The sequence below is a fragment of the Rhinoderma darwinii genome, chromosome 11 (assembly GCF_050947455.1).
Source record: "Rhinoderma darwinii isolate aRhiDar2 chromosome 11, aRhiDar2.hap1, whole genome shotgun sequence".
In the NCBI taxonomy this organism is placed as follows: Eukaryota; Metazoa; Chordata; class Amphibia; order Anura; family Rhinodermatidae; genus Rhinoderma; species Rhinoderma darwinii.
In genome coordinates this window covers 72,092,994-72,119,340 of record NC_134697.1, presented here as the reverse complement: position 1 = coordinate 72,119,340, position 26,347 = coordinate 72,092,994, and the positions used below count along the sequence as shown (strand labels likewise).

Genomic DNA, 26,347 nt, shown 5'->3' with positions numbered 1-26,347 from the left:
ACATGATTGGCAAGTCACCACGTAATGGTAAGAGCAGAGTTCACAGCAGCACAGAGTATTTCAGGAGATGAGCGTGCGGATCTTGTGCGGGGTGGTGACTTGCCAATCATGTGATGGTGTTATTGAGGACAGGAGTGGAGGAGAGGTAACAGACTGAGCTACGTAATGGTAAGAGCAGAGTTCACAGCAGCACAGAGTATTTCAGAAGAGGAACAACGTCAGTAAATAGTCACTGTCCAGGGTGCTGAAAGAGTTAACTGATCGGCAGTAACTGTTTCAGCACCCTGGACAGTGAATTCCGATCAGAATATAGAGTAACCTGTAAAAAAAAAAAAAGACGTTCATACTTACCGAGAACTTTCTGCTTCCTCCAGTCCGGTCTCCTGGCCGTTGCCTTGGTGACGCGTCCCTCTCGACATCCGGCCCGACATTCCTGGATGATGTTACAGCCCATGTGACCAATGCAGCCAATCACAGGCTGCAGAGGCCTCTGCAGCCAATCACAGGCTGCCGTGTCAGAAAAGAAGGTCGGACTGGAGGAAGAAGAGGGACTCGTCACCAAGACAACGACCGGGTACGTATGAAATGCTTTTATTTTATTTTTAATCAGCAGCCTCTTTTCTCTATCAGTGATTGATAGAGAGAAGTGGCTGCCGATTTGTATAATATTTTTGACCTAGTTCGGTCAAAACGGGTTCGGCCGGACCCGGTGAAGTTCGGATTCACTGCGAACCAAACTTTTCCTGATGTTCGGACCGAAACCGGGTTTGGTTGTCCCGCTTCGTTTATCTCTACTTGTAGCAAAAAAATAATATTTTTTTTGGCATATGTTTATTTTTTTTGCAGTGGATGAGCGGAGTGCCGCGGCACACCGGGACGGTTCTTGTGGCACCCCGGTTGGGAACCACTGGCATAGGGGGAGGCTTATTCACTGATTTGATTATTTCACAAAAAATTCCATCTGTCCTACAAACCCACAAGTCAGAAATACCCCATTATTATGCTGCTGTTGGACGTAAGGGAAGGACTGACTGCTGCACCACTCTGTTGCTGTTGGAAAAACTGCACAGTCTAGTATAGTAGACAAGAAGAGGCAGGGCATTATAGACGCTGCAGGCAAGTAAAAAGCATAGATCACTGGAATGGTACATGCAAATTCTTTTATTGCACTGCTACACTATTGTCATTCTCCCTGACAAATATGTAGATATCAAAGTCTATGTAAACCTTTGAAAGGCAATTTTTTTAAAAATAATAAGATTAGTCAGTGTGTTTTGTGTAACTTTGTAAATACTTTTTATGAAAAATAATTTTCACTTTTAAGATACAGCTGCTCTGTATTCTCTAAACAAAGCAGCTGCATCGTTTGCTATTCACTAAATCCGTCTGTGCCGCGGACCTGTAAACTATCAGAGCAAAGTTATGAACTTAGATGTGATCGTAACAGGTGGATCCTGCGTGTCAGAGACACGCAGGACCCGCTGTCACTAAACCCGTCAGGTCCGCGGGTTCTGACGGATTCAGTGAATAGCGAACGATACAGCTGCTCTTTATAGAGAATACAGAGCAGCTGTATCTTAAAAAGTGAAAATTATTTTTAATAAAAAAGTATTTACAGTTACAAAAAACACACTGACCTTTTTTTTTAAAAAAAATTGCCTTTCAAAAGGTTTACATAGCCTTTAACCCCTTAATGACCAGCCTATTTTGGACGTTAATGACCAAGCTATTTTTTACGTTTTTCAATCGTCGCATTCCAAGAGCTATAACTCTTTTATTTTTGCGTCGACATAGCTGTATAAGGTCTTGTTTTTTGCGGGGCAAGTTGTATTTTTTTAATAGCACCATTTTTAGGTACATATTATTTATTGATTAACTTTTATTAACTTTTTTTTGGGGGGTAATAGAAAAAAATCTGAAATTTCGCCACTCTTTTTTGCGTCCTAAATCTACGCCGTTTACCGTGTGATATAAATAACACAATAACTTTATTCAGCGGGTTGTTACGATTGCAACGATACAAAATTTGTATCGTTTTTGTATGTTTTACTACTTTTACACAGTAAAAACGCTTTTTTTTCAAAATTATTTGTTTTTGTGTCTCTATATTTGAAGAGCCGTAACGTTTTTATTTTTTCGCCGATGCGGTTGTATGAGGGCTTTTTTTTTGCGGGACGACTTGTAGTTTTTATTGGTACCATTTTGGAGTAGATGCGACTTTTTGATCACTTTTTAGAAACACGATGGGCCGGTCACTAACGGGTTAAATTATGCACACATGCACACATGGAGGAATGGATTGATAGATTGATTGATTAATTGATTGATTGATTGATTGATTGATTATCGATAGATTCTGTAACATCAAGTATGTACATGTGTTTTATGATTTCCCTACTACAGCTGAGAAATAACAATAAACTATTATCATTATTACTACTATTATTATTTTTATTATTACTACTAATAGAATGCAAAACTGTAGCCATTTTTTCCTACATACTAAACTTAATAAGGGAGAATATTATAGATTTTAATTGATTTGCGTATTAAATGAATACAAATTAAGAGATATAAAGTTGATCATATACAACTTTTCTTCACAAAAACACAATATGTTGAGAGCTTATTTTGATATAGCAAAACACGTATTCAGTAAAAATTTGGTCTGCCAGTCTTCCTGTTCTGACTCACTTGCCTTGCCTATTTCCTTTTGCCAGTTGGCTATCAGTTGCGAGATATTTTGTTTCATACTGGCAGGTAAGATAGAACATGACTCATTGGACGCATTAGTGGAATATATAAAACAACTTTGTGCCCATTCAGAGCTGGGAAATGATGCCAACCCGGAAGTTAATTTGCAACCCATAAACAAATATAAAAATAGTAATACATATTACAGATTTAAAAGCGACTAGAATAAAGGTCATTCCTGTAATATAAACATACAAAGACTAAAAGACTGTATAGTATAGTAGTAGTACAAAGATTTAGACTTTTTACTACTGAAGTATCTTATCACAATGTCATGTTTCCAATGTTAACGTTAATGTAAATTTTAACGTGTAAATTTTATGTATATTGGCAGCTATTTAAAAATATTGATTTACATAAATATACACAATGGAAAAGCAGCAGCACTCACAGTGCAATTCCAAGATGGTCTCAGGTGCAAGCAGGTAATCCCGATCCAGGGGATATAGATCAATATTGAAGAAAGTCCCACAGCACTCCTTGTTAGTGAAAATAATGGTGGTTTATTAAGCCAGCACAAGCTGCAACGTTTACGTCCTGCTATGTGCCTTAATGTATGAACAGTTTATATGTACCAGTATGGGCATGCCTATATATGTGGTTCATTTTTGGTTTGTGAAGGGAAGCAAAAGAGAGTCCCACACAGGGCACCATCCATCCTAAGGCCGGCCCTGCGGATGAGCAACAATAAAGGGGACATTGTGGACCCCCCCACCAATCAAACATTGATGGCCTACCCAATGGATGGGCCATCAACATTAAAGTTCAGAAAAACCTCTTTAACACCTTCACGACAGCCATACGGCTATATACGTTCCAACTGCCAATGCGCTGTGCAGTTGTCACGTATATAAATGTTGGCAGCCTAGAATGGGATTTAATGAGTGCAGTACTGCTTCAGTGTAAGCAGCGCTGCACTTTCATGTCTGCAGAGGCTCTAAGATACCCGAAAGATACAACCCCCCATAGATAGCGACACACACAACCCCCCTGTACATAGCGCCACATAAGCTCCCTCTAGGAGCGGAATCTCCAGTTAGAAGGAGCCCCCCACTTCTCTCCATCCCCCTGTTGATAGTGTCACCCCCCTGACATATAGCTCCACCCCTCCTGTAGATAGCACCACCCCTCCTGTAGATAGCACAACCCCTCCTGTAGATTTCACCACCACCATGTAGATAGCAGCACCCCCCTTTAGATCGTACCATCCCCCCAGGATATAGCATCATCCCCCCGTAGATAGCGCCACCTAAGCTTCCTCTCGGATCTAAATCCCCGGTCAGATCACTTTGGCCGGTGATACCACTCCTAGAGGGAGCCCCTAACATCTCCACATATGGACAGTGACATCAGGGGCTCCCTCTAGGAGCGGAATCCCCGGCCGGAACGTCGGCAAAACTTTAGCCGGGGACGTCAGGGACTCCCTCTAGGATCGGGGATTTCACTCCTAAAGGGAGCTTAGGTGGCGCTATCTACAGCGTGGGTTCTGGCGCTATGTAAGGGGGGTGGTTCTATCTACAGGGTGTGGTGCTATCTGCAGGGGGTGGCACTATCTGCATGGGGGATGGTGCTAAAACGGTCAGACGGATGACTGAAGCAAAACAGCCATGAAAAACTGACAGTTGATTAGTTTTTAACTGCCATTTTTTTTCATGTTGTGCGAATATAGTCTTCTAGCCCTCTTCACTTTTCCCTCACTGTGATCCAGGCTGATGGGGAGAGAAGAAGACGTATTGTTACAGAGCTGCAACAGCATATATACTAGTCCTTCTCAAAGAATTAGAATATCATCAAAAAGTTATTTCAGTAATTTAATTCAGAAAGTGAAACTCATATATTATATAGATTCGTTACACACAGAGTGATCTATTTCCAGCATTCTTTTCTATTAATGTTTATGTTTATGTTGATGATTATGGTAACAGTTAATGAAAACCCCAAATTTAGTCTCAGAAAATTAGAATATTAAATAAGCCCAATTTAAAAAATTATTTTTAATACCGAAATGTTGGCCTACTTAAAAGTATGTACGGTATATGCATTCAATACTTTGTCGGGGCTCCTTTTGCATCAATTACTGCATCAATGCGGCATGGCATGGAGGCGATCAGCCTGTGATACTGCTGAGGAGTTATGGAAGCCCAGGTTGCGTTGATAGCGCCTTCAGCCATTCTGCATTGTTGGGTCTGGTGTCTCTCATCTTCCTCTTGACAATACCACATGTATTCTCTATGGGGTTTAGGTCAGGCGAGTTTTCTGGCCAATCAAGCACAGTGATACTGTAGTTATTAAACCAGGTCTTGGTACTTTTGGCAGTGTGGGCAGGTGCCAAGTCCTGCTGGAAAATTAAATCAGCTTCTCCATAAAGCTTGTCAACAGAGGGAAGCATGAAATGCTCTAAAATTTCCTGGTAGACGGCTGCACTGACTCTGGACTTGATATAACACAGTGGACCGACACCAGCAGATGACATGGCTCCCAAAACCATCACTGACTGTGAAAACTTCACAGTGGACCGCAAGCAACTTGGAATGAGTGCCTCTCCACTCTTCCTCCAGATCTGGGACCTTGATATTTTCTGGACAACTGTCAAGTCAGCAGTCCTCCCCATGATTGTGTAGCCTGCTAAATCAGACTGTTGGACCATTTAAAGGCTTAGGAAACCTTTGAGGTATTTTGTGCTGATTAGAGTGTGACACCATGAGTCTACAATCTTCAACTTTTACCCAATATTCAAATTTTCTGAGAGACTAAATTTCGGGTTTGCATTAACTGTTAGCCATAATCATCAGCATTAAAAGAAAAAATGCTGGAAATAGATAAATATATGTATATACATATACTATAAATAGATAAATATAAAAAAAATACAAAAAAGTTTTTATTTTTTATTTTTAGTAATTTGTATGCTCATAATAAAAATCAAAAACATGGAATTAAACTACTCAAAAAAATGAAAGCTTCATAAGTCTTGTAAAAAACAAAACAAAGTAGAAATAGTTGTGATATTCAAAGCGGTTGCAAAGATATAATCGTTACATAGTACATAGCAGAAATGGAAAATTTGATCTGGACACAGGGGCATCAATGATCGTTGGTCATGAAAGGGTTAAGGAAACACTTATGGCATCTTAAGTGAAGTTCTTAATATATTTGGCATAATGTGTGCGGGCATGAGCCCTAAAAATGAACTGGCAATATATTTATTATGTTTTAGGGTGGGCCACCAGAGTCAATTCTCCTAGTAGGCCCTGGGAACCCCAGTACGACACTGGTATTCATACCAACTGGAAGGCTAGGATGTATTTCCTATACAGCTCTACTATGTTGTTATGTTAAATTCAGGCATTATCTGCGGCCTGGGAGAGAACAGTGGACTGGTCTATGGAATGGAGTTGGTCAGGTACGTTAACTTCATAATTCTCACCAAAAATATGATTTTCAGTTTTTGACTGAAGACTGTTGACAAAATAAAAACTACCAATAACAATAGCTAGACTGTGGAGTGTCAGTGCATTATAGTGCCAGAAATAAGTCTGCAGCCTGTAGTTGGGAAACCATGGGCTCATTTTATTTCCCAATAGATTCTCCACTCTAGCTTCAAGCAAGATTTACATGATTGATGCATTTTCCCATCCTAGGACTCTAATGCTGGGCACATATATACTGACTTTGTTGGGTTTTGACCACCTTTGTATTTTATTGCAGAGGCCAGATGAATTGCATGGGATTTTAAAACTCCTGAGACACAGAACAGCAGAATAGAATATGCCTGACATTGCTGTGATATTTGCTTCTTGTTTGCCTTCAATGGGTAAAGGACTAATCAGGGAAAAATACGTGTTATTGTGTTATTTGCTTCTTGTTTGCCTTCAATGGGTAAAGGACTAATCAGGGAAAAATACGTGTAATTGTGTTTTACATATTATGAGCCATGGAAGCAATTCTATGAGCTCCTAGAGCTACGGACATTACATTGGTTGCAATATAAGTAAATTAAACAATTTGTGTACCTAAAAATCCATCCTAAACACATTCAGTTAACCTAAAGTACAAAAGAGCAGTTCATAGTTAATGATGTTGAATGACATTAATTAAGATGTCAGAGGCTCGGGTAGTGTTACTGCAGCACTGCCAGGTTTCCAGCACATCTAAGTAATTCTCCAAAGTTATAACTGACAAAAGAATTCAGTCTTTGAATGCTGCTAAAATGAACATCCTACATGACGGCTATTGTCAGCTAGACAAAAGCATATGACGTACTATGAAGAATTAAAAAGGAGGCTGTTTCCACATTTGTAATTATTCCATTTGCATTAATTATTCAGGCCAATGTGATCTCCTGTTACTAAGTCTTGGTGCCATGGGCGCCGGGTGTTTTTGTTCTCTTCTCTATAGACAAGTTCGCGTTACCACTCTTCGATATTCCATTCTCCTCTGCATTGGGATGGGTTTCTAAACCATTTAATTTGTTTGCTAATAAACTTCTCTTCGCAGTCACTTGTGCGACGGCTGGTAATGGGAAAGCCGTCTCATCACTAATAAAAGTTGATGAACTGTAGCAATTACTAACAGCTACTGTGCCTGAAGTTACATCCTGGAGCAAACCTTTTCTTATTCAAAACCCTTTCATTTATTGTTGCATACTGACAATCTAACCAGATGGTAATAAAACATTATATTCAAAATCACGTGATACAGTGTACACAGGAAATCTCAATATGTGTATATACAGTAGAACGTGCTCTCATACATGTTCACAGTTGCTAAACACACACACACAAACACATACACACACACACACACACACACACACATACACACACACACGCGGTCAAATAAGGGAGGGAGACAGAATCAGCACAAAGCTATCTATCTATCTATCTATCTATAAATATCCTGACCAAATACCCAACTCCATTTGCTGAAATGCAGCCCCATTCTTGCAAGGAACCGCCACCATGCTTCACTGTTGCCTGCAGACACTCGTTATTGTACCACTCTTCAGTCCTTTGGCAAACAAGCTGGCTTCTGTTACAGCCAAATATTTCACATTTTCACTCATCAGTCCAAAGCACCTGCTGCCATTTTTCTGCACCCCAGTTGCTATGTTTTTGTGCATAGTTGAGTTGCTTAGAATTATTTTCATATCGAATGTATGGCTTTTCGGCCGCAATTCTTCTATGAAGATCACTTCTGGCCAGATTTCCCTAAACAATAGATGGGTGTACCTGGGTCCCACTGTTTCTGTCAGTTCTGAGCTAATGGTACTGCTGGATATCTTTTGAATTCAAAGGGTAGTAAGCATGATGTGTCTTTGCTCTGCTGCACTAAGTTTCCTTGGCCGACCACTGCGTCTACGGTCCTCAACGTTGTCCGTTTCTTTGTGCTTCTATAAAAGAGCTTGAACAGCACATCTTCAATCCCAGTTGCTTTGAAATTTTTGCATGGTAGAGAACTTGCTGATGCAGTATAACTACCTTGTGTCTTGTTGCTGTGTTCAGCCTTGCAATGGTGGACCTGTGACATGAAACTGTCTTCCACAACCTCATCTTTGTAGCAGAGTTTGGCTAATCCTCACCCAGTTTTAAGCCACCTACAAATCTGTTTCTATTATGGTGAATGACTGTGTTTCAGCCTACATATGAAGTACAGTAAAAAATAGTGTAGTACCGTGTTAGCCAGAGACAATATGAAATGTTAAATACTTTTGTGTCAAAAAAGACAAAAGTATAATAGGTATGATACCTTTATTGGCTAACCATAAAAGTTATATATGCAAGCTTTCAGAGCACAGAGGCCCCTTCTTCAGGCAGTTTACAGCCTACATATGAAAAAGATGATCATTATCACCTGTTTGGTATAATCATAGACCTGAGTATAATCCAACAAAATCCATGAATCCATGACTTTGTGCAAGGGTACCTAGGACCGATTCTGTTTTGAAGGCAAAGGGTGGCCACACCAAATATTGATTTGATTTGGAGTTCTCTTCTGTTCATTTACTTTGTATTTTATTAATTGATTAAAAAAACTATTAACACTTCTATTTTTGAAAACATTTTTACTTTGCAGAACGTTTCCATAACTGCCTAAAATTTTTGCACTGTACTATATATATATATATATATATATATATATATACATACACACACACGTGTGTGTGTGTGTGTGTATATATGTATATATATATATATATATATATATATATATATACACAAAGTAAATGGAGCAGCACAGTAGCATGAAAGACCTCACGGTTGGTGCAGGTTTCAAAGGAGTCAGAGTCATAAGCAAAATGGGCAAGGAAGCAGCACTCCAAAAAATTCGAGATTTATTCACCAAACACCACTACGTTTCACCCGCTCTATGAGAGCTTTTTCAAAATTCCTGTTATGGCCGCGGTAGCTGAGTGCCGGCCTCTTTCACTTACCAGCAGCCATGAACGGAGACCTCTAAAGATTTGCCATGTCTCCTGCCTCTCTTTGCCGACACACACTGCACTACTCTTAGGGAAAACATTCCCTAGCCTATACCAGCACTTCCAGAACTTTAAAAGGAACTCTGAACACTCCTTCTCTGCTTGAGTGATGTTGTGTCTTCCCTACATTTGTCTTGCAAATGGTTCCGTAGCTGTATCCTGTATCCCGTATCTGTGTCTGGTTCTAGTGCCTAAGACGAGTGTCTGAGATGACTTCACCATCTGTGTCAAAGTGCCTGTGTCAAACCGAGTGTCCGAAACTACTTCACCATTTGAGTCCGGTGTCCTAGCCAAGTCCGGTGTCCGAGGCGACTGCATTACTCCAGTCCGGTGTAGATAGTATGCTGTGCTTCCTAAATGCCTCCACTTTCCAATAATACTACAAACAGTTGATCGTGGAATATCTAGGATAAAATAAATTTCACAAACTGACTTGTTGCAACGTGGCATCCTATTACAGGACCACGCTGGAATCCAGTGATCTCTTTAGATTGACCCATTGATTCACAAACGTTTGTACAGGTAGACTGCATGGCTAGGTGATTGATTTTATACATCTGTGGCAATGAGACTAAATGAAACACTGATCAATGATTTTGAATGGGATGTAAAAACAGTCAACTGCGCTATTGATTCTGTCAAAACAACGGAACCCTGTCACAACGGTGACCAACGAAAACCATTAACAACGTTTCCGTCACCATTGTGATCATTGGTGAGGGAAATGGAAGCTAAGGCTTCCATTTGCTTTTCCGTTGAGGGGTTAACCTGACGGAAACCTCCGACGGAACCTCTCAACAGAAGGGGAAAGGCAACGCTGATGTGAACAGGCCCTAAGAGATGTATCCCAATACTTGTCTCCATAAAGTGTAACTCACAGAGCATTGGCTATACTGGACACAATTGTATCTACTTCTCAGCGAAGTGCAGGACTTGGTATGTACCAGTTTGGTGCCTCTGAATGTAAAAAAGAGTGTTCTCATTTACTCACAGCAAACTGACTGCTGGCAGAAGAAAAAAATTGCATACGAAAAATCCAAACTAGGAAATGTACTAAGCAACTCAAGCTATGCAAAAACATAGGAACTGGGGTGCAGAAAAATGGCAGCAGGTGCTTTGGACTAATGAGTCAAAATTTGAAATATTTGGCTGTAACAGAAGCCAGCTTGTTTGCCAAAGGACTGAAGAGTGGTACAATAACGGGTGTCTGCAGGCAACAGTGAAACATGGTGGCGATTCCTTGCAAGAATGGGGCTGCATTTCAGCAAATGGAGTTGGGTATTTGGTCAGGATATTTATAGATGCTATATACGTGTAAAGCAGAAAGTTTTTCCACTCTACTCTCAGGATGCTCCTGGGTGTCTCCTCCTCTGGGCTTCTAAAAATCAGGGCCTGCGGGAAACTGTCCAGTTTTCCACCACCTAAAACCTTCAGGATATGATGTGCCAGGTAATTGTTTATCTCCGACCCTCTATAGAAGAAAACAAATACATTCGGTAGAGCAAAAATAAGCATGTTAATGGGGTGTTGGGAAAGATAGCTGCTTGTTGAGCGATTATTCAGCAGAGAGCTACCATATATGTGGCCAGCTTTAAATCTATGATCAAAGAACTGGGAGTCCATACACATTGTAGAGGAGTTAGTGTATAGTCAAATAAACGCAATTCGAACATTAACATTTGTAATAACTATTTTATCCTTCGGACGGACGCTTTCTGAGTTTATGTGATTTCCAGATTATTAAATGAGGTACTTCAAAGTAATTATTTTACCTGTCTCATGAAATGTTTTTGTATGTCACATAAAAATTGCCTACTTGTGACATAGTTTTCTCTCTTGTATTTGTGCATGACATAGTTCTGAAATCCTCTCAGCCATATCAAAGTGATAAAATGCAAAATGACTGTTTATTTTTAAGACCAGATAAAATATCTAGCCTGGCTCACTAAACATAGCGTTTTCTTTCTGCAGAGATTTAATATTTATTCTGCATACAAAAAGCTGAAAATCACAAAACTAAAATAGTTTTTTATCCCATGTCTAATCAGTAATACGGCATCTGATGTAGCATGTCACAATTTCTGTTCTGTTGGTTTCATATGAAATCCATCACAAAAAAACTCAGTGTAAAAACGGAAGCATACGGAGGAATGGTAGGGCCCTATGGGTGCTCTAATAAGGCTCTGCACAATTTTGTAGCTGTATGGAGCCGTAGTATGGCTATGTGCATAAGGCCTTAGCACGGGTGTCGTGGGCACCGGGATCCCTGGGCGACTGGCACTTTCAACTGCATCTGCGACCTCACAGATACAGCTGTATACTATGGCGGAGAAGGGAGCTGTCAGTTTCCAGCCCCGCCATTCACTTTCATAGGCTACAGGACACTTCAGGCCTGTAGCCTATGAGAAGCAAGGGCAGGAATCCATGGCTTGCCGCCATATTTCATGGGCCTGCAAAAGGATCTCGTCCCAGCGTCTCATAGGCTGCAAGCCTATAGTGACTGAGCGGCTTGGTGTGGGAACGGGGCTAGGTCAGTATTAGTTAAACATTTTTATTGGGCTATTCCTGAATACTAAGGATAACACCATTACTGCCTGAGTGGGAGGCAGGTTTACTGAGTGTGGAACACTAGTGGGGCAGCATTACCAAGTGGGGCACTATGCAGGCAGCATTACTGAGTAAAGACACTATGGGGCAACATTACTAAGTAGGGCTTAAAATTGGCACCAATACGAAGTGAGAGCAATAAGGGGCACCAGTACAGAGTGGGGTCACTAGGGGGACACTATTACTGTGTGGGGGACAAAGGAACTATGTGGAGGGCACTAATACTGGAAGGCACTTTTATTGTGTATGGGGGCACATTTACTGTGGGGGAACTAAGGAGGCACTATTACTGTGTGGGGTGCACCATTACTATGTGGGGGCACAAAGGGAGCCCCATTACTGTGGACACATAAGGGGGCACTGCAACCTTGGTGGGTTATAAGGAGCCACTATTTTTGCGTGGAGGCATTAAAACCGTATTGTGCACTAAAAGGGGCAGCCAACCCTGCAGAAATATGTGGTGGCCAGGAGAAGTCGTCATGGTGGGCTAGGTCGGTTGCAGAACACAAGCAAAGTAAACTGCTCAACCAGAGAAGATGTCACCTGTGAGTCACTGAATGTAATTATACTGTATTTACGTACATAAGTGTATAACTAGTATAGGCACTGCAAGGTGATATTATTTATTTTTTGTGGTAGTTATATGTGGTCATATTGTGGAGGCATTATTTGGTTCTTGGCTTTCATGTATGTGACAACAGAGGGAATATCTTAAGGTGCAAACCACTGATAATACTTAAGAATGGAAATTCCATTGCTAGAAAAAATCTAAAATAGCTGTCCAGTTCTGGAACAAGATTCTTTGGAGAGATGAAACCAAGTTTGACTTATACCAGAATGATGGGATGAGAACAGTATGGAGAATAAAAGGAAGGGCTCAAGATCCGAAGCATACCACATCATCTGTGAAACATAGTGGAGGCAGTGTTATGGCATGGGCATGTATACCTGCAAATGGAACTGGGTCACTAGTGTTTATTGATGATGTGTCTGCAGATAGAAGTAGCAGAATTAATTCTGAAGTGTATAGAGATATACTTTTTGCTCAGAATCAGTCAAATGCTGCAAAACTGATAGGCCGGAACTTCACAGTACAGATAGACCCAAAAGCAGTGGCATAACTATAGGGGTCGCAGATAGGACATGTTCTATCTTTCCTCGGATCGGGGACTCGGACCATTTGTCACGGACCCGAGTCACCCGTTAAAGTAAACAGGTCCGTGAAAAGTATCGGGTACCACTCGCATGCCGTCAAAAACGGCCCGAGTGGCACAATGGGTGTGTGCAAGAGACCTTAGGCTGTGTTGACATCAGCGTTGCCCTTCCATTGAGGTTCCGTCAGAGGTTTCTGTTGGGTAACCCCTCAACGGCAAACTAAAACCTCAGCTTCCGTTTCCCTCACCATTGATCTCCATGGTAGCGGAAAGTTGCTAAAGGTTTCCGTTTGTCATCGTTGTGACAGGGTTCCGTTGTTCTTGATGCAACCAATAGTGCAGTCGACTGCGCTATTGATTCCGTCAAAACAACGGAACCCTGTTACAACGGTGACAAATGGAAACTTTTAGAAATGTTTCCGTCACCATGGAGATCAATAGTGAGGGAAATGGAAGCTGAGGTTTCAGTTTGCCTTTCCGTTGAGGGGTTACCCGACGGAAACCTCCGACAGAAAGGCAGCGTTGATATGAACAGGCCCTTACTAAGGATTTTGTTTTTGTGTTTTTTTAAAGGTTCGGTCATTTGACTACATCGGATTATTATCAATAAAATGTTTAATGAGGGTTGTGTGGGGGTTTTTTATTTCAATAAACCTGTTTTGTCTATGCCTTTTTAAACTTTATTACTACTGCCTCATTAATAGCTGCTGGCTAATTGACAACGTCCATTACTAAGGCGGGACTCAGTTTTAGCCAGTGCAGAGGCTAACACTAACCCCCGTTACTACCCCGGTACCCACCACCGCCACTAGGGGTGCCGGGAAGAGACGGGGACGATCCAGTACCCGACAATCTGTAGTGATGACAGGGCTCTGGGGCGGCTACAGGATGGTATTATTAGGTTGGGATTGGCCAAACACAGTGGCCCTTCCCACCCTGGAATATGAAGCAATTGCATAGTTAATGATTTACCTGTGGGCCTTTTTTTGGTGATATTGCCCATTAGAAGATAACTATATCGGGTGCCGAGGCTGCAGTTAAACCCAGGCACTCTTTCATATAAAATTAAAAATACAGAAGTACTATAAATTATGGATGAGAGCCCTGTTTGGGCATGACCAGACGTGGCGTATTTCTTCCGCCACTGTCCGCATCAATGACGCACATAATCTGCGTTGCAGATTTTCTTGTGGGTCTGCCTAAAATGGGCATTAAATTGATGCAGACTAGCCGTTGCGTATTGAGGTGAAAGTACTTCCCTTCTCTCTATCAGTGAGGGATAGAGAGAAGGGACAGCCCTTTCACTAGTAAAAGTAAAAGAAATTCATACTTACCCGGCCATTGTCTTGGTGACGCGTCCCTCTTTCAACATCCAGCCTAGCCTCCCTGGATGACGCGGCAGTCCATGTGACCACTGCAGCCTGTGATTGGCTGCAGCCGTCACTTAGACGGAAACGTCATCCTGGGAGGCTGGACTGGAGGAAGAAGCAGGGAGTTCTTTGTAAGTAGGAACTTCTATTTTTTTTACAGGTTGATGTATATTGTGATCAGAAGTCACTGTCCAGGGTGCTGAAACAGTTACTGACGATCGTTTAACTCTTTCAGCACCCTGGACAGTGACTATCTCCTGACCTCGCCTAGCAACGCTCCCGTAATCACGGGTGCACACACGTAGTCACCTGTAATTACGGGAGCCCCATTGACTTCTATGGGCCTGCCCGTGCTGTAATAATGGCCCGTGATTACGAGCGTTTTTACTTTAGTGTGCATGGGGCCTCTGGCTGTAGACCTAGAAATACATAGGTCCAGCCAGTATGAAGAAATGTCATGTTCGTAAAACAAATACGCTACGCAACACACATAACATCTGCAGACTTCATTGCGGAATTTTGACTCTCCATTGAAGTCAATGGAGACATTCCGCAATGAGTCTGCAACAAGTCCGCTACACGTCCGCAACAACCAGTGTATGCTGCGGACCCCAAATTCTGCACCGCAGCCTATGGTCCGCAGCTGAGTTTTCCGCATTGTGTAAACGAACCTCACTAAAAAGCTGTGGAAAGCAATGGAGAAACGTGTATGCTGCGGATTTCCGCAGCGGACTGTCCGCAGCGGAATTCCAGAGCAATTCCGCCACGTCTGGTCATGCTCTTACAGATGTTGCATTGGGCCCCAGGATTTTCAAGTTATACATGTGCACAATAGACTTAATGGGGTTGCATGAGAATGGAAAAAAAAAGGCTGCCTTTTATAAAAAAAATAATTCCACTATCGCTGACTAAGTAACTGCGCCACTCTTGTCCATGTGCTGTGTTTGGTATTGCAGCTCAGCCTGTTCAAGTGCTCCTTGTATAACCAATTTAGCTTATACTATGGTTAGCAAATGCTAAACACTACCAACCTCAGCTCTTTCTCATACCTTATAGTGTGGCAAACCTTCCTTTAGATTGCAACTCGAAAAAGTTCTCTTTAGATTTTTAACCCTTTCACAATTTTAATTGCTTAAGGAATTGTAATATGTTGGTGCTTTCTAAATAAAGGATAATAATAATATTAATAATAATTTTTATATAAATTATATAACACATAATAATTTATAGAATTTATAGAGTATTTGCTGATTCTCTGAACTTTAACATGTCCACTAGCTCCTCTGTAAGTGCTATTCTCATTTTATGAATTAACTTCACTGCTCACATTATAGCGATTCTACAATAGATAAAATAGGAATTTAGCTTCCATTGTACACTTATTGTATAGAAACAGTACAGAGGTACAAAATAAGTACATTTCATTTGTAGTGGATGTCATTATTGCCCATAATTCTAAGAACAATTGACAATCTCAGATTGTTTTCCTGCTGCTGCCACCATAATGGAAGAAGATAACCTGAATGATTGAAATACCCATAAAGAGCACAATGGTTGTTTCCTGTTAAAATAGCCATTAAATACTTATGGTCTAGAATGCAAACACCACTGAGAATATGTTTACATTTTGTAGCGGCATAATTCCAATGAAAACATATCATTTTATTCAACATTGAATTGCACATAAACAATAATGAGATATGTTCACTGATATACATTGACCATTTTCTGACCCAGAGAAATGTATTTTCAAAGTTTAGTATATTCAACGTTCATGCATTAAAGAAAATCTGTAGGAAGACGTTACATTTCTATTGTTCTTTGGGGCACTCACACAGCTTAAATAGGTATTCCAGCCTACAGAATTTTTCAACTATTCACTGGAAAGGTGATAAATGCTAGATTGGTCGCTGTCCAACTGCTGGGACCACCGACGATCTCCAGAATGGGGGACTCATCCCGCATTTCTCTCAACCACAAGACGACGGCCAGGAGAAGTTTGAAAGGAGCAGAGGCCGGGCATGTGCAATACCACTCCATTCAAAGACTATGGGGCTGACAGAAACAGCCGACCGGGTATCCCACATTCATCTAGCGTTTATCACCTATCCAGTGGGTAGGTAAAAAATGCTGTGGGGTAGAATACCCCTTTAAAGCGTCATGCAGTATATTTAGGCTCTGTACCACCCTCCCGTTATACAGAGCCATAATACAGCAATCTAGGCCATGTGCATGAGTCCTTACTCTTAATTTTTCAGCTCTTTTTGGTGCAGTTGGCCATGAGATTGGTAGCAGAAAACTTTTGCTACAGCACTCTATGATGAGTCTAAAAGGAATAACAGTCGCTTTCCCCTTTGCGTTATTTTACAACACTAAAACATGTTCATAGACTGTGCTACATTTATTAAAAGTACAGTATGAGGACAGAGTAAGTACCCCCTAGGGGCTTGATATGTATTCCCTGGGGTACATGTGCCATAGGTTGAGTACCTTGGTATTGAGCCACCTGCACAGAAAATGAATGTGTAAATTAATATACAATCCCCTATTCAGATATGATTTGGCTATCACACAAGCAGCATTCACAGATCTGCTGGTTGCTTTTGCAAACAGTAAAAAAAAAAAAAAGACCGGCCTAGCATGAGATTGGTCTGATCTGGTTTCTGATAATATTGTTATTGGAGCATGGAAAATAAATCAGAATTATCTAAAGAATTTTTTTTCAAAGTCAATAATCTTTTAATCCATACACTTACTACACCCCTAAAAGTCTGACTTAGGTTCAATTTCAGCTGCTAAATTATCTGTCACTCTCCTATCCAGAGGAGAGGATCTGTGAAAATCATCCTCCATGGTGTTTCACAGAAGTACATATTTCCTATCATGGAGCTGTATTTCCAGCATATAAAACATTTGAGGCTGAAGTGGTGAGAACATTGATAAAAAACTAAAATGTAGCTTTTGATCAGAGCCAGAACTTAATCATGAAAGTCAAAGGCCCCTGTGATAATCCTATCAATTCACAAGGGAATTTAGTGTCAACTTGGGGATGTTATTATGTGGACTGGCTTCTCACGCCTCACCATGTCTGCTACATCGTGTACTAGGAAACTGACCTGCCCTTGACACCGTGTATAGTGACATGTAATAGTAGCAGGAGACAAAGTATTAACTTGTAGGGTGGTTAGGATGACACACACAGCTCTGGTCATACATTATTATAGATGGGAGGTCCATTAAAAATATATTTGTTAAGGAAAAAAAATTCTGCTCCAATTCATAGATAGACCATTGACATAACCTTGTGATACCACTCATAGCAACCATTTAAAATGAGAAAATATTTTTTAGAAATTCATCATTACATTATACCGACTCAAATTAAATGACCAAAATTGTAAACTCTATGGTATACATTTGTTGAGATTTCCATTTTAACGCTTTTAGGACACAGCTAATTTTGTCATCAAGCACATAGGAAATTCCCATTATTGCCTGTCAGTGAAAAACTGGCAGACACCTATTAGGCCATACTAAAGCACGGCCTAAAAGGAATCTACAAATAACAGTCCGGGGGCCTTTGTTGGGCCCACCAGTTGCCAAATTTAACGGTCAGGCCTGGGATCACGTCACAATGTGATAGATTGGAGGACAAAGCGAGCACCTTTCATTTCGCTATTGAATGTGGCATCTAAGGTGTCAAATGGTCAATATCTAAATCCCTATTCTCAGCCATTGGCACGGTAGAAGTCGGCTGTCACGCTGCCATACATTTACGGTGCCGGTCAATAACGACTTGCTTCCAGCGTCGTAAATGTGCAGCGGATGTTAAGAAGGAGCTAAGGAAAGATAAAAAAAAGTTATACTAATGAACTGGGCCTCTATCTGCAAGTATCAACTTCACAGCATGCACAACGTCAGGCCCTTCAATCAGCAACAATCATAATTCCCTTTCTGTAAACTTGTTGCCAAAGACATTACATACCGATGAGAGAAAGCAGAATTTTTCAGTGTACTGTTACTTGTGCACCATGATGGCTTTCTAACAAGATAACTCAGTCGTATTGGGATTCACAAAAACAATGTGCTATACCAAAGTCAGTTCTCCTGTGCTGAAGTCAGCTCTACTTCATCTTATTCAACGCGTCCTAGTGTCATGTATGAGCATACAGTATGTATAGCTGAACAATATTCACACCATTAAATATTTATTATATGTACAGTTATTGGTTAAACCCACCATGGTAATTAGCAGATAAATGCAGCATAAAGACCAAGTTCAGACATGGCAGAATTGGAACGCGGCTTTAGTGAAAATACCTTCAATTCAACCGAGTAGCTCCGAAAAGCTCCTACAAATAAATATACTACGGGACATCAGGGCTCAAAACACCTCTAGTCGTGAGAGGATTGAGGCAGATATATATGTGACAATTACCTGATATTCATCTTTTTCTCACTGGTGATTTAGTAATAAGTACCTTATAATCATTCTGCTATTGCTGTAATATAAATCAGCTCTCCAGCACGGACTTCCTAGTGAGCCTGTGATAGACTTGTGTTTATACACAGCATCCAATCTGAGGAGGAGGAGCTTCAGTTTGGAGGTAGAGAGCAGCAGCCTGAACCAATGATGAGACAGGGGGTGTGTTTCAGACTACTGCAGCCTTCATAAAGCACTGTAGCGAAGCTGTAGTCACAGATCACAGTTCTACTCTAATGGAGTTGAGCTAAAAAGCCTTACATATATTTACATATATTACACTACTTACATATATTTTCACTACTGGACAGTTGTGGAGCAGCTGGATAAATTAACCTACTCCATTTTTAATTATTGTACCTAGCTACTCTCTATAGGGAAACATGAAATTATATTTATAAACTTTTAGGATTGCATTGCTTTTTGCATACGTAGATGTTAGTTACCATAAAGCCCCTGTTTCTATACAAGTAAAATGAAAATTATCATGACATTATAAGATCTCAGCACAAAAGATTGTATCTGCAATGTTTTATGCCTCTTTCCATTAATGTTAATTGGGCTATTTTCGATTCAGTTTTTATTCTTCCCTAGTAAAACTTGGTAAATCTTGAAATGCATATATTTTCTTGTACTTGCAAAAAAATATATATGGTTTAATGAGAACTAAACTAAAACTGCAAAAATATACTTCTTACACTTCATCTGTAAGGAACCCGTGGTCAGATTTGTGACAGATTATCCGAGGTATTTATGAAGAACTGCAGAAAAATAATCACATTTCAAGGCAAAACAATAGTTTTCAATGTTTAGATTAAATATTTATATTACCAAATCTTCACTATCTTTTTTAATTAAGATAAATATAGTTGTCCTTTAACCTTTAACTAATGCGAACTAAATTAGCATTTTTGGATTTAACAGTGCCAATAATTAAAAAAAATTCAAAGACAAGATTATTACCATGAAACCAGGTTGCGATTTGTCCAATATCTTTTTCCAAACCAGCACGGCGTGGAATCTGTTCTTCCTTAAACCAGCGAATGATAATTTCCTTTGATAGGGGACGAGCTGGTCGTTCCCATACTTCCCTAGTAAAAGAAGAATGTAATAAAATCTGTGCTTAACTTTTTTATTTGTTAATTTTGGTTCTGTTTTTATGCTTTTTTTTAATACACTAAATAAAGTATTAATGAAGCATCAGCGGATGACAATATCAAGATACAGTACTCAACAACCGTGAAATAGAATTATTACCAGACCAGTCAAGTTCTTACCGAGCGAATCAGTGCCGTAAGATGTACACACTTAATAAAGTAAGCACAAGCAAGGAAAGGATGAACAAGACACAAAATTTCACGGACCACGGTGTGCAACAGAAGAGGCATAGAACATGTACACTTATCTATAAGGCGTTGCAACAGCAAAGCAGCCAAAGTGATAGCCACCTGATTGTATCTTCTCATATCTGAACTATCTGTGTGTTTAATATATACTTAACAGAAAAGAACAAAAGAAACAAAACAACACCGTGTCACATTTGACTATTTCTGGTATAAGTAGTCTAAAAGCCAAATATATTGCATTTTGGAAGAGGAAAGGGGTCAAAGAGTATTATAAGTTGGAATACATAAGAGCAAACACGGAGGGTATATGGGGAGTCGAGCCACCTGCTCCAAATCATAGTGAATTTCGCTGTGCAGCCTCCACGTGCATTTATGGCTTTTTTATACAACAGGGATGTATTGACCAACATTTTCCAGTCGTGAAGGGAGCGCACACTTTCAGCCATGCAAAATTTAGCAACACATTTTCTAGCTATAAAGAGCTTTTTTGAGAGGAACGCTTTGGCAGAAGTAGAGGGGTAATTTTCAAGATCTAAGATAATAAGAATTCAGGGTCCTGTTTTTATGTTTTATAAAACTGCAATCTGTCAGTAATGTTTGCTGTCCCTCAGTTTTTGGTTAGTGTTTGGTATTAGTCAGTTCAATGGAACACGGCATATATACGAGCAAGGCAATGGGTCTGGTAAAATACAGAAGGCTTTGAAAATGTGTCTTTGGCCTTCTTATGGTATTATTCAGTGAGGGTCCCAACATTTGGATCTGCATTGATCACATGTTGATGAAACAGTATATTTTAGGGATATGCCATAGATACTTAGAAGTATGAAACCCTTTTAGACAATAATCAACATCCTGTCCAATGAACTAACAGCATATAGACAAGTCATGGCTGTGGCCACGTCTATTGGTGGGATCAACAGGGGCAAAGCTACAAAGAGTACAGAGGATGCGGCCACACACTGGAGCCGGTGGGTGCTAAAAGGTCCCATATGAGTGTACGAACACTACAAACAACATGTGATAGGTGATATCTTCCCTGTTACAGATTTTGGGGCCCAGGAGTTTCAAGAAACCCCACTGGGCTTTAATTACATTTTTTGGTGCATACATGGAATTCAGTCACAAAAGTTGTACTGTTTGATCTTCAATATAGTAGTTTGACCACAAATAAGTAATTGCTGCACAATTAGGAAAGTCAGTGGCAAATAAAGAATGTTGAGAAGTTTGTAAAACACCAATACGAACATACAGTATATGATATTTTTAGTAATTAAAATATGCATTAGAAGTATGATAAGTTCTAACAAACATAATAAAAAAAAGCATCATAAAGGACTTACTGAACTGGCACTTGAAGTTTAACCGGTGATAAACTGCTGTTCTCTTGACTAGGTTCTTGCCCATTGCTGAGCTTGGCGTTTTGGAATAAGTTACTTAGACCAGCGACCTTTCCTTTCTGAATGGCTCGCAGAGATTGACGATGATATTCAACCCTTGCCCTGCGAGCTTTGTATTTGCGTTCTTCATCTGCTGCCTTTGACTTGCGCACTGAAAAACATTGAAAGACAATCAGAAACAAGTTATCCTCTTAGCTCTAGCGTAATAACAGGCACTAGAAAATAAGTTAACATATTAACTCTTTGTATATTTCACTGTCTAATGTCAGCAAAGCCAAATAAAATAAAATCATTCACTAAATTACATCCATTGCATCCTTTTTACTGAGGGAACTCAATACATACTGGCAAGGGTGTATATACCATAACAGCAGGCAATGCAGCTGTTATGGGACTTTGGAGAGCAGAAACGGGGCCTTTGTTTATCCCACCCTTTTGCTTCTGGTTTGCAAGAATCTGTGCAGGACTCTCCTCCCTAAGGCTATGTTCACACGTAGTATTTTGACGAGTTTTTTGACGCGGAAAAAGCGTTGCAAAACTCGGCAAAAACGGCCCGAAAATGCTTCCCATTGATTTCAATGGGTGGCGTCGGCGTCTTTTTCCCGCGAGCAGTAAAACTGCCTCGCGGGAAAAAGAAGTGACATGCCCTATCTTCGGGCGTTTCCGCCTCTGACCTCCCATTGACTTCAGTGGGAGGCAGAGAAAGCGTTTTATGCCCGCGGCGCTCAATGGCTGCGGGCGAAAAACGCCGCGAAAAACTTCGCGAAAATCGGCGTGCAGGGAGAGGAAAATCTGCCTCAAACTTTCAAACGGAATTTTGAGGCAGATATTCCTCCTGCAAAAAACTCAGTGTGCACATAGCCTAAAGCAACTGCATTCTTAGCAAATACAGTAAAGGAGTAGGGAATTGGCCCAACATCATGGAAAGCATGTGGAGGGGTAACAAACACCAGGCCCTGGGTGGTGAAACCTGGCACCTGCATGTGCGAGCGCATTTTAATATTTGATATGGGACCCCCTCTCTTTTTTTTGTACCCCACTGCATTCTGGCCATATGTAGTTATCATAGATCCTGTATTGGGTTTTGGTAATTCATCTCACGTATCTGTTTGAACTAGACAGACACTAGGGGTAGTTAAATTGTTTTGCCAGATTTGAGATTTCTATTTTTGAGGACCAGTAAAGATAATTTTTTTTTGCTAATTTCTAAAGTTTGCCATTCACATTAGATAAAAGTCAGCCGAACCCACTGATTTGAGTGGGATCGGCCGACTCTCTAATATGTATGGGCGAATTCAGACTCTCCCAGGCGGCAGATGTCCGGGTAAAGAAGAATCGGGCACATTGGATTGCAGCAAGCCTGACACTGTATTGCTTTTGGAGATAAGCCACTATCAAAGTGTTCTAGCAGCAGCTTATTCCCCTCTCCCTACTAATAAAAACATCCACGATTGTCTGAGCTACCCTGCAAATTTTCTTAGTTCAACTTTCCAATATTAACTGTGATAAATCCAGTATACTGGAGTAATTGAGTGACAGTTGCAGGATAGATAGATAGATAGATAGAGAGAGAGAGAGAGAGAGAGAGAGAGAGAGAGAGAGAGAGAGAGAGAGAGAGAGAGAGAGAGAGAGAGAGAGAGAGAGAGATAGATAGATAGATAGATAGATAGATAGATGATAGATAGAGGTGCTGAACTGACCATTACACACAGCCATATATCTTGCTATGATCCTAGGGTGATAATGATCGGATCTTAAAGCTTGTTATTATCAGATACGGTGGATCCTATTATGTAGTCCAGTAATTCTACAATCTGTTTTTTTTTTTTAGAAAGCTACATGTAAATTCACCAGATAAGGGTCATATGAGATTCATTATATGTGTGGATACTCGTTGCTTCGTATTGAAATGATTAACTGCTTTCTACATCTTTTCCTGCAGATGTGTTTTATCATTCAAGGCTGATCAAATAAAACAGTGAAGACCAATTTTCACATGACTTTCTCAGGGTTAGAGGTTTATTCTCAGGGTTAGAGGAAGGTTTGGTTTTGAAGCTCAAGGCTACAATATATTGTGAGGGACAAGATTGGACAATTAGTGGTGAACAAATTAACAATTAAGTAAACAAATTAACAAAAAGTCTAGTCTTGGGCCAGGGTCGAGATGATCCCCAAATTATTATTCTCTCCAATGATTATGAGAGTTTTATATTCATGTCACAGATGCCCCAGAGTTTTGTGATAAAAATAAAAAAAATATTTCCATTTTACTAGCAGAGGCACTTTCTCTTGAATAAAAGGGTCGTGTGTGCGTGCGTGTGTGCGTGCGTGCGTGTGTGTGTGTGTTTGTGTGTTGAATCAAAAGTGAAAAAAAACAAAACATTTGGTTTTACTTACATTGCTCTTGCCACTCGTGCTCATCATTTTCATTACGTTGACTATGCTGCTGCGCTCTCTTAAGACTCAGGTACAGCTCTTTTGCGCGTAGTTCTTCTCTTTGGCGAATTTGTTCCTCACCCTTTCTCCTTTCCTCATCTTCCCGTTTCTAATTGAAAATAAAAATCCATTGTAGTTAAGTATACTTAAGTTTACTCAATGTAATACACAATTGCAGGACTGGTCAGGGTATGTTCACACGCTTTTTCATAAAACGGCTAAAAATACAGAGCTGTTTTCAAGGGCGGTTTTTACGGCTTTTTTTAGAGCTGTTTTTCTATTGAGTCAATGAAAAATGGCTCCAAAAATGGCTCAAGAATTGACATGCAATTCTATTTACAGGGCGTCTTTTAACGAGCTGTTTTTTGAAAACGAGGTGTAAAATTATACACGCTCGGAACAGAACGCCGTATTTCCCATTGAAATCAATGGCAGATGTTTGTAGGCATTCTGCTTCCGATTTTTCAGCCATTTTTCGGGACGTTTACGGCCGGAAAAACGGCTGAAAATAGCCTGTGTGAACATACGCTTACAGTTACAGTACAGGTCTCAGAGCTGTGTGTCACATGAAAAGGACACATTTTTATTCATTGGAAGAAAAAAAATTAAAGAGAATGTATTGCCTATATTTTTTTTTTACTAATTAAATCAAGATAGAAAAACATTCTTTTTTTTCTATTCTGTTTTAATTTTCTGGTAGAATTATTATTATTTTTTTCATTATTATTTACATGATAATGGGGGCGGCCATTTTGCCTGAGTAGCTACTCTGCTTTTAGTATTCGGTTATTTGCTTTACTCATTGACTTTTATTTGAAAGTGTTTGTCATGCTTTGTGACCTGTGCATAGGTCGCTGTGTATGATGGCGGAGGAGGGGAGCTGTGTCCATCACCTATTGTCAATAATGGACCCTGTGTTATCTGCCTACAGCTTTATAATAGAGGTGTGACCTTTCATTTTAATTCTGCCTGTGATGATAATGAGATGACTGCTGAGAAGTGATCCCTACAGAAAAGGAAGTGTTGTACTTAGTGGCCAGAGTGGGAACTGCAAGATTTAAGGAATTCTTTTTTTAAGCATAGATAATGACATGGAAAATAAAACCACAAAAATATGTTTAACATAAAAACTTGATTCAAATAATATGTCATTTTCTTATGAAATATTCCTTTTAGACTATTGAATGACAGCAAGCAGAGATAATAAAAATTGTGAGGAATTTATGCAGATAGTATTTAGTTAAATTTTATAACAGTTTATTAGACAATTAATAAGCTTTATTTGCCAAAACCATGATACCCTATAATCTAATCTTTATACAGCTTCCAGAAACAAGGTTTATGTGCCAGCTTGTTATAAAAAAATAACATTTATTTGCTGAAACCGTAACACTAAGTTGAATTGTTGTCATGATGACATAAGCACTGCAAGGGAACACTCAACCAAAAGTAATCATCTTGTCAAAAGTCAAAAATTGATAATATCCGAGACAGGATAAGCTCTTTTGGTGACCAAGGCAAATCTGGCAAAATGCACCCTAGCCTACCAACAGTGCTACCCTATAGAGTCACTAGATTTCCTTCTTTAGATTTCTAGCCGCAATGCTCCATAACATTGTCATTCAGAATGCTTCCAAAACAATGCCAGTCATTAATATTAGCGACGGGCCCCAATACAATGCCGGTAACAGGGCTCACATAAAAGTGCTATGCAACAACTCCTTATAACATTATAACAGTGCCATATCCAAGTGCTCTTGTACCAAAAACATGCCAATAAGTGGCAGTTATGGTACTCCCCCAAAAAAGTACTAGCCACAGTGCCTCTATAAATGCCTGTCATAGTGCCAGCTCTAATTCCCCAATCAATTCCTGCGCCAGTGCCCCTATTGGAACAAGTCACAGTGTCCACATCAGTTTTAGGCTACATTCACATGAGCATGACAGATTTGTGTAAAAAGCACGCATAAATCTGTCCGTATGCGTTGCGTTGCGTCCACAGGATAAGTAAGCCCAACGCAATGTAGGCGCAGCCGTAATGGAGAGAGCGCATGGCAAGGTGGTTTGGGTATAGGCTATTAAGTGTGAGGCTAAGTGTACTGGGGTTTAAAGGGTTAACCATAAGGGGCGGGTATATGAATGTATCTTTAGGTGGTGGGAGGAGTATGTGATATATAAGTTCGGGTGGGATAGAGGCAGCCCTCTTTCCCGCTGGACAACAGATGGACAGGAGAGTGCATTTTGTATGTGACAACTTGGGAGTGGTTCAGACCGTTAATGCGCAGACGGCAAATTCTCCGCCAGTCGTGTGATTATTGA

General features: G+C 40.2%; 1 protein-coding gene across 2 annotated transcripts in view; it reads right to left on the bottom strand.

Moving 5' to 3' along the window:
- The window catches only part of SH2D4B (SH2 domain containing 4B), a 156,727-nt gene that overhangs the window by 50,468 nt on the left and 79,912 nt on the right, over window positions 1-26,347 (bottom strand). For both annotated transcript variants that reach the window (XM_075842799.1, XM_075842800.1), the window contains 3 exons: window positions 23,990-24,137; window positions 21,536-21,743; window positions 19,813-19,940 (listed from right to left, as the gene is read on the bottom strand). In XM_075842799.1, coding sequence (XP_075698914.1) covers window positions 19,813-19,940; window positions 21,536-21,743; window positions 23,990-24,137 — 484 coding nt within the window. The remainder of the gene's footprint in view (window positions 1-19,812; window positions 19,941-21,535; window positions 21,744-23,989; window positions 24,138-26,347) is intronic.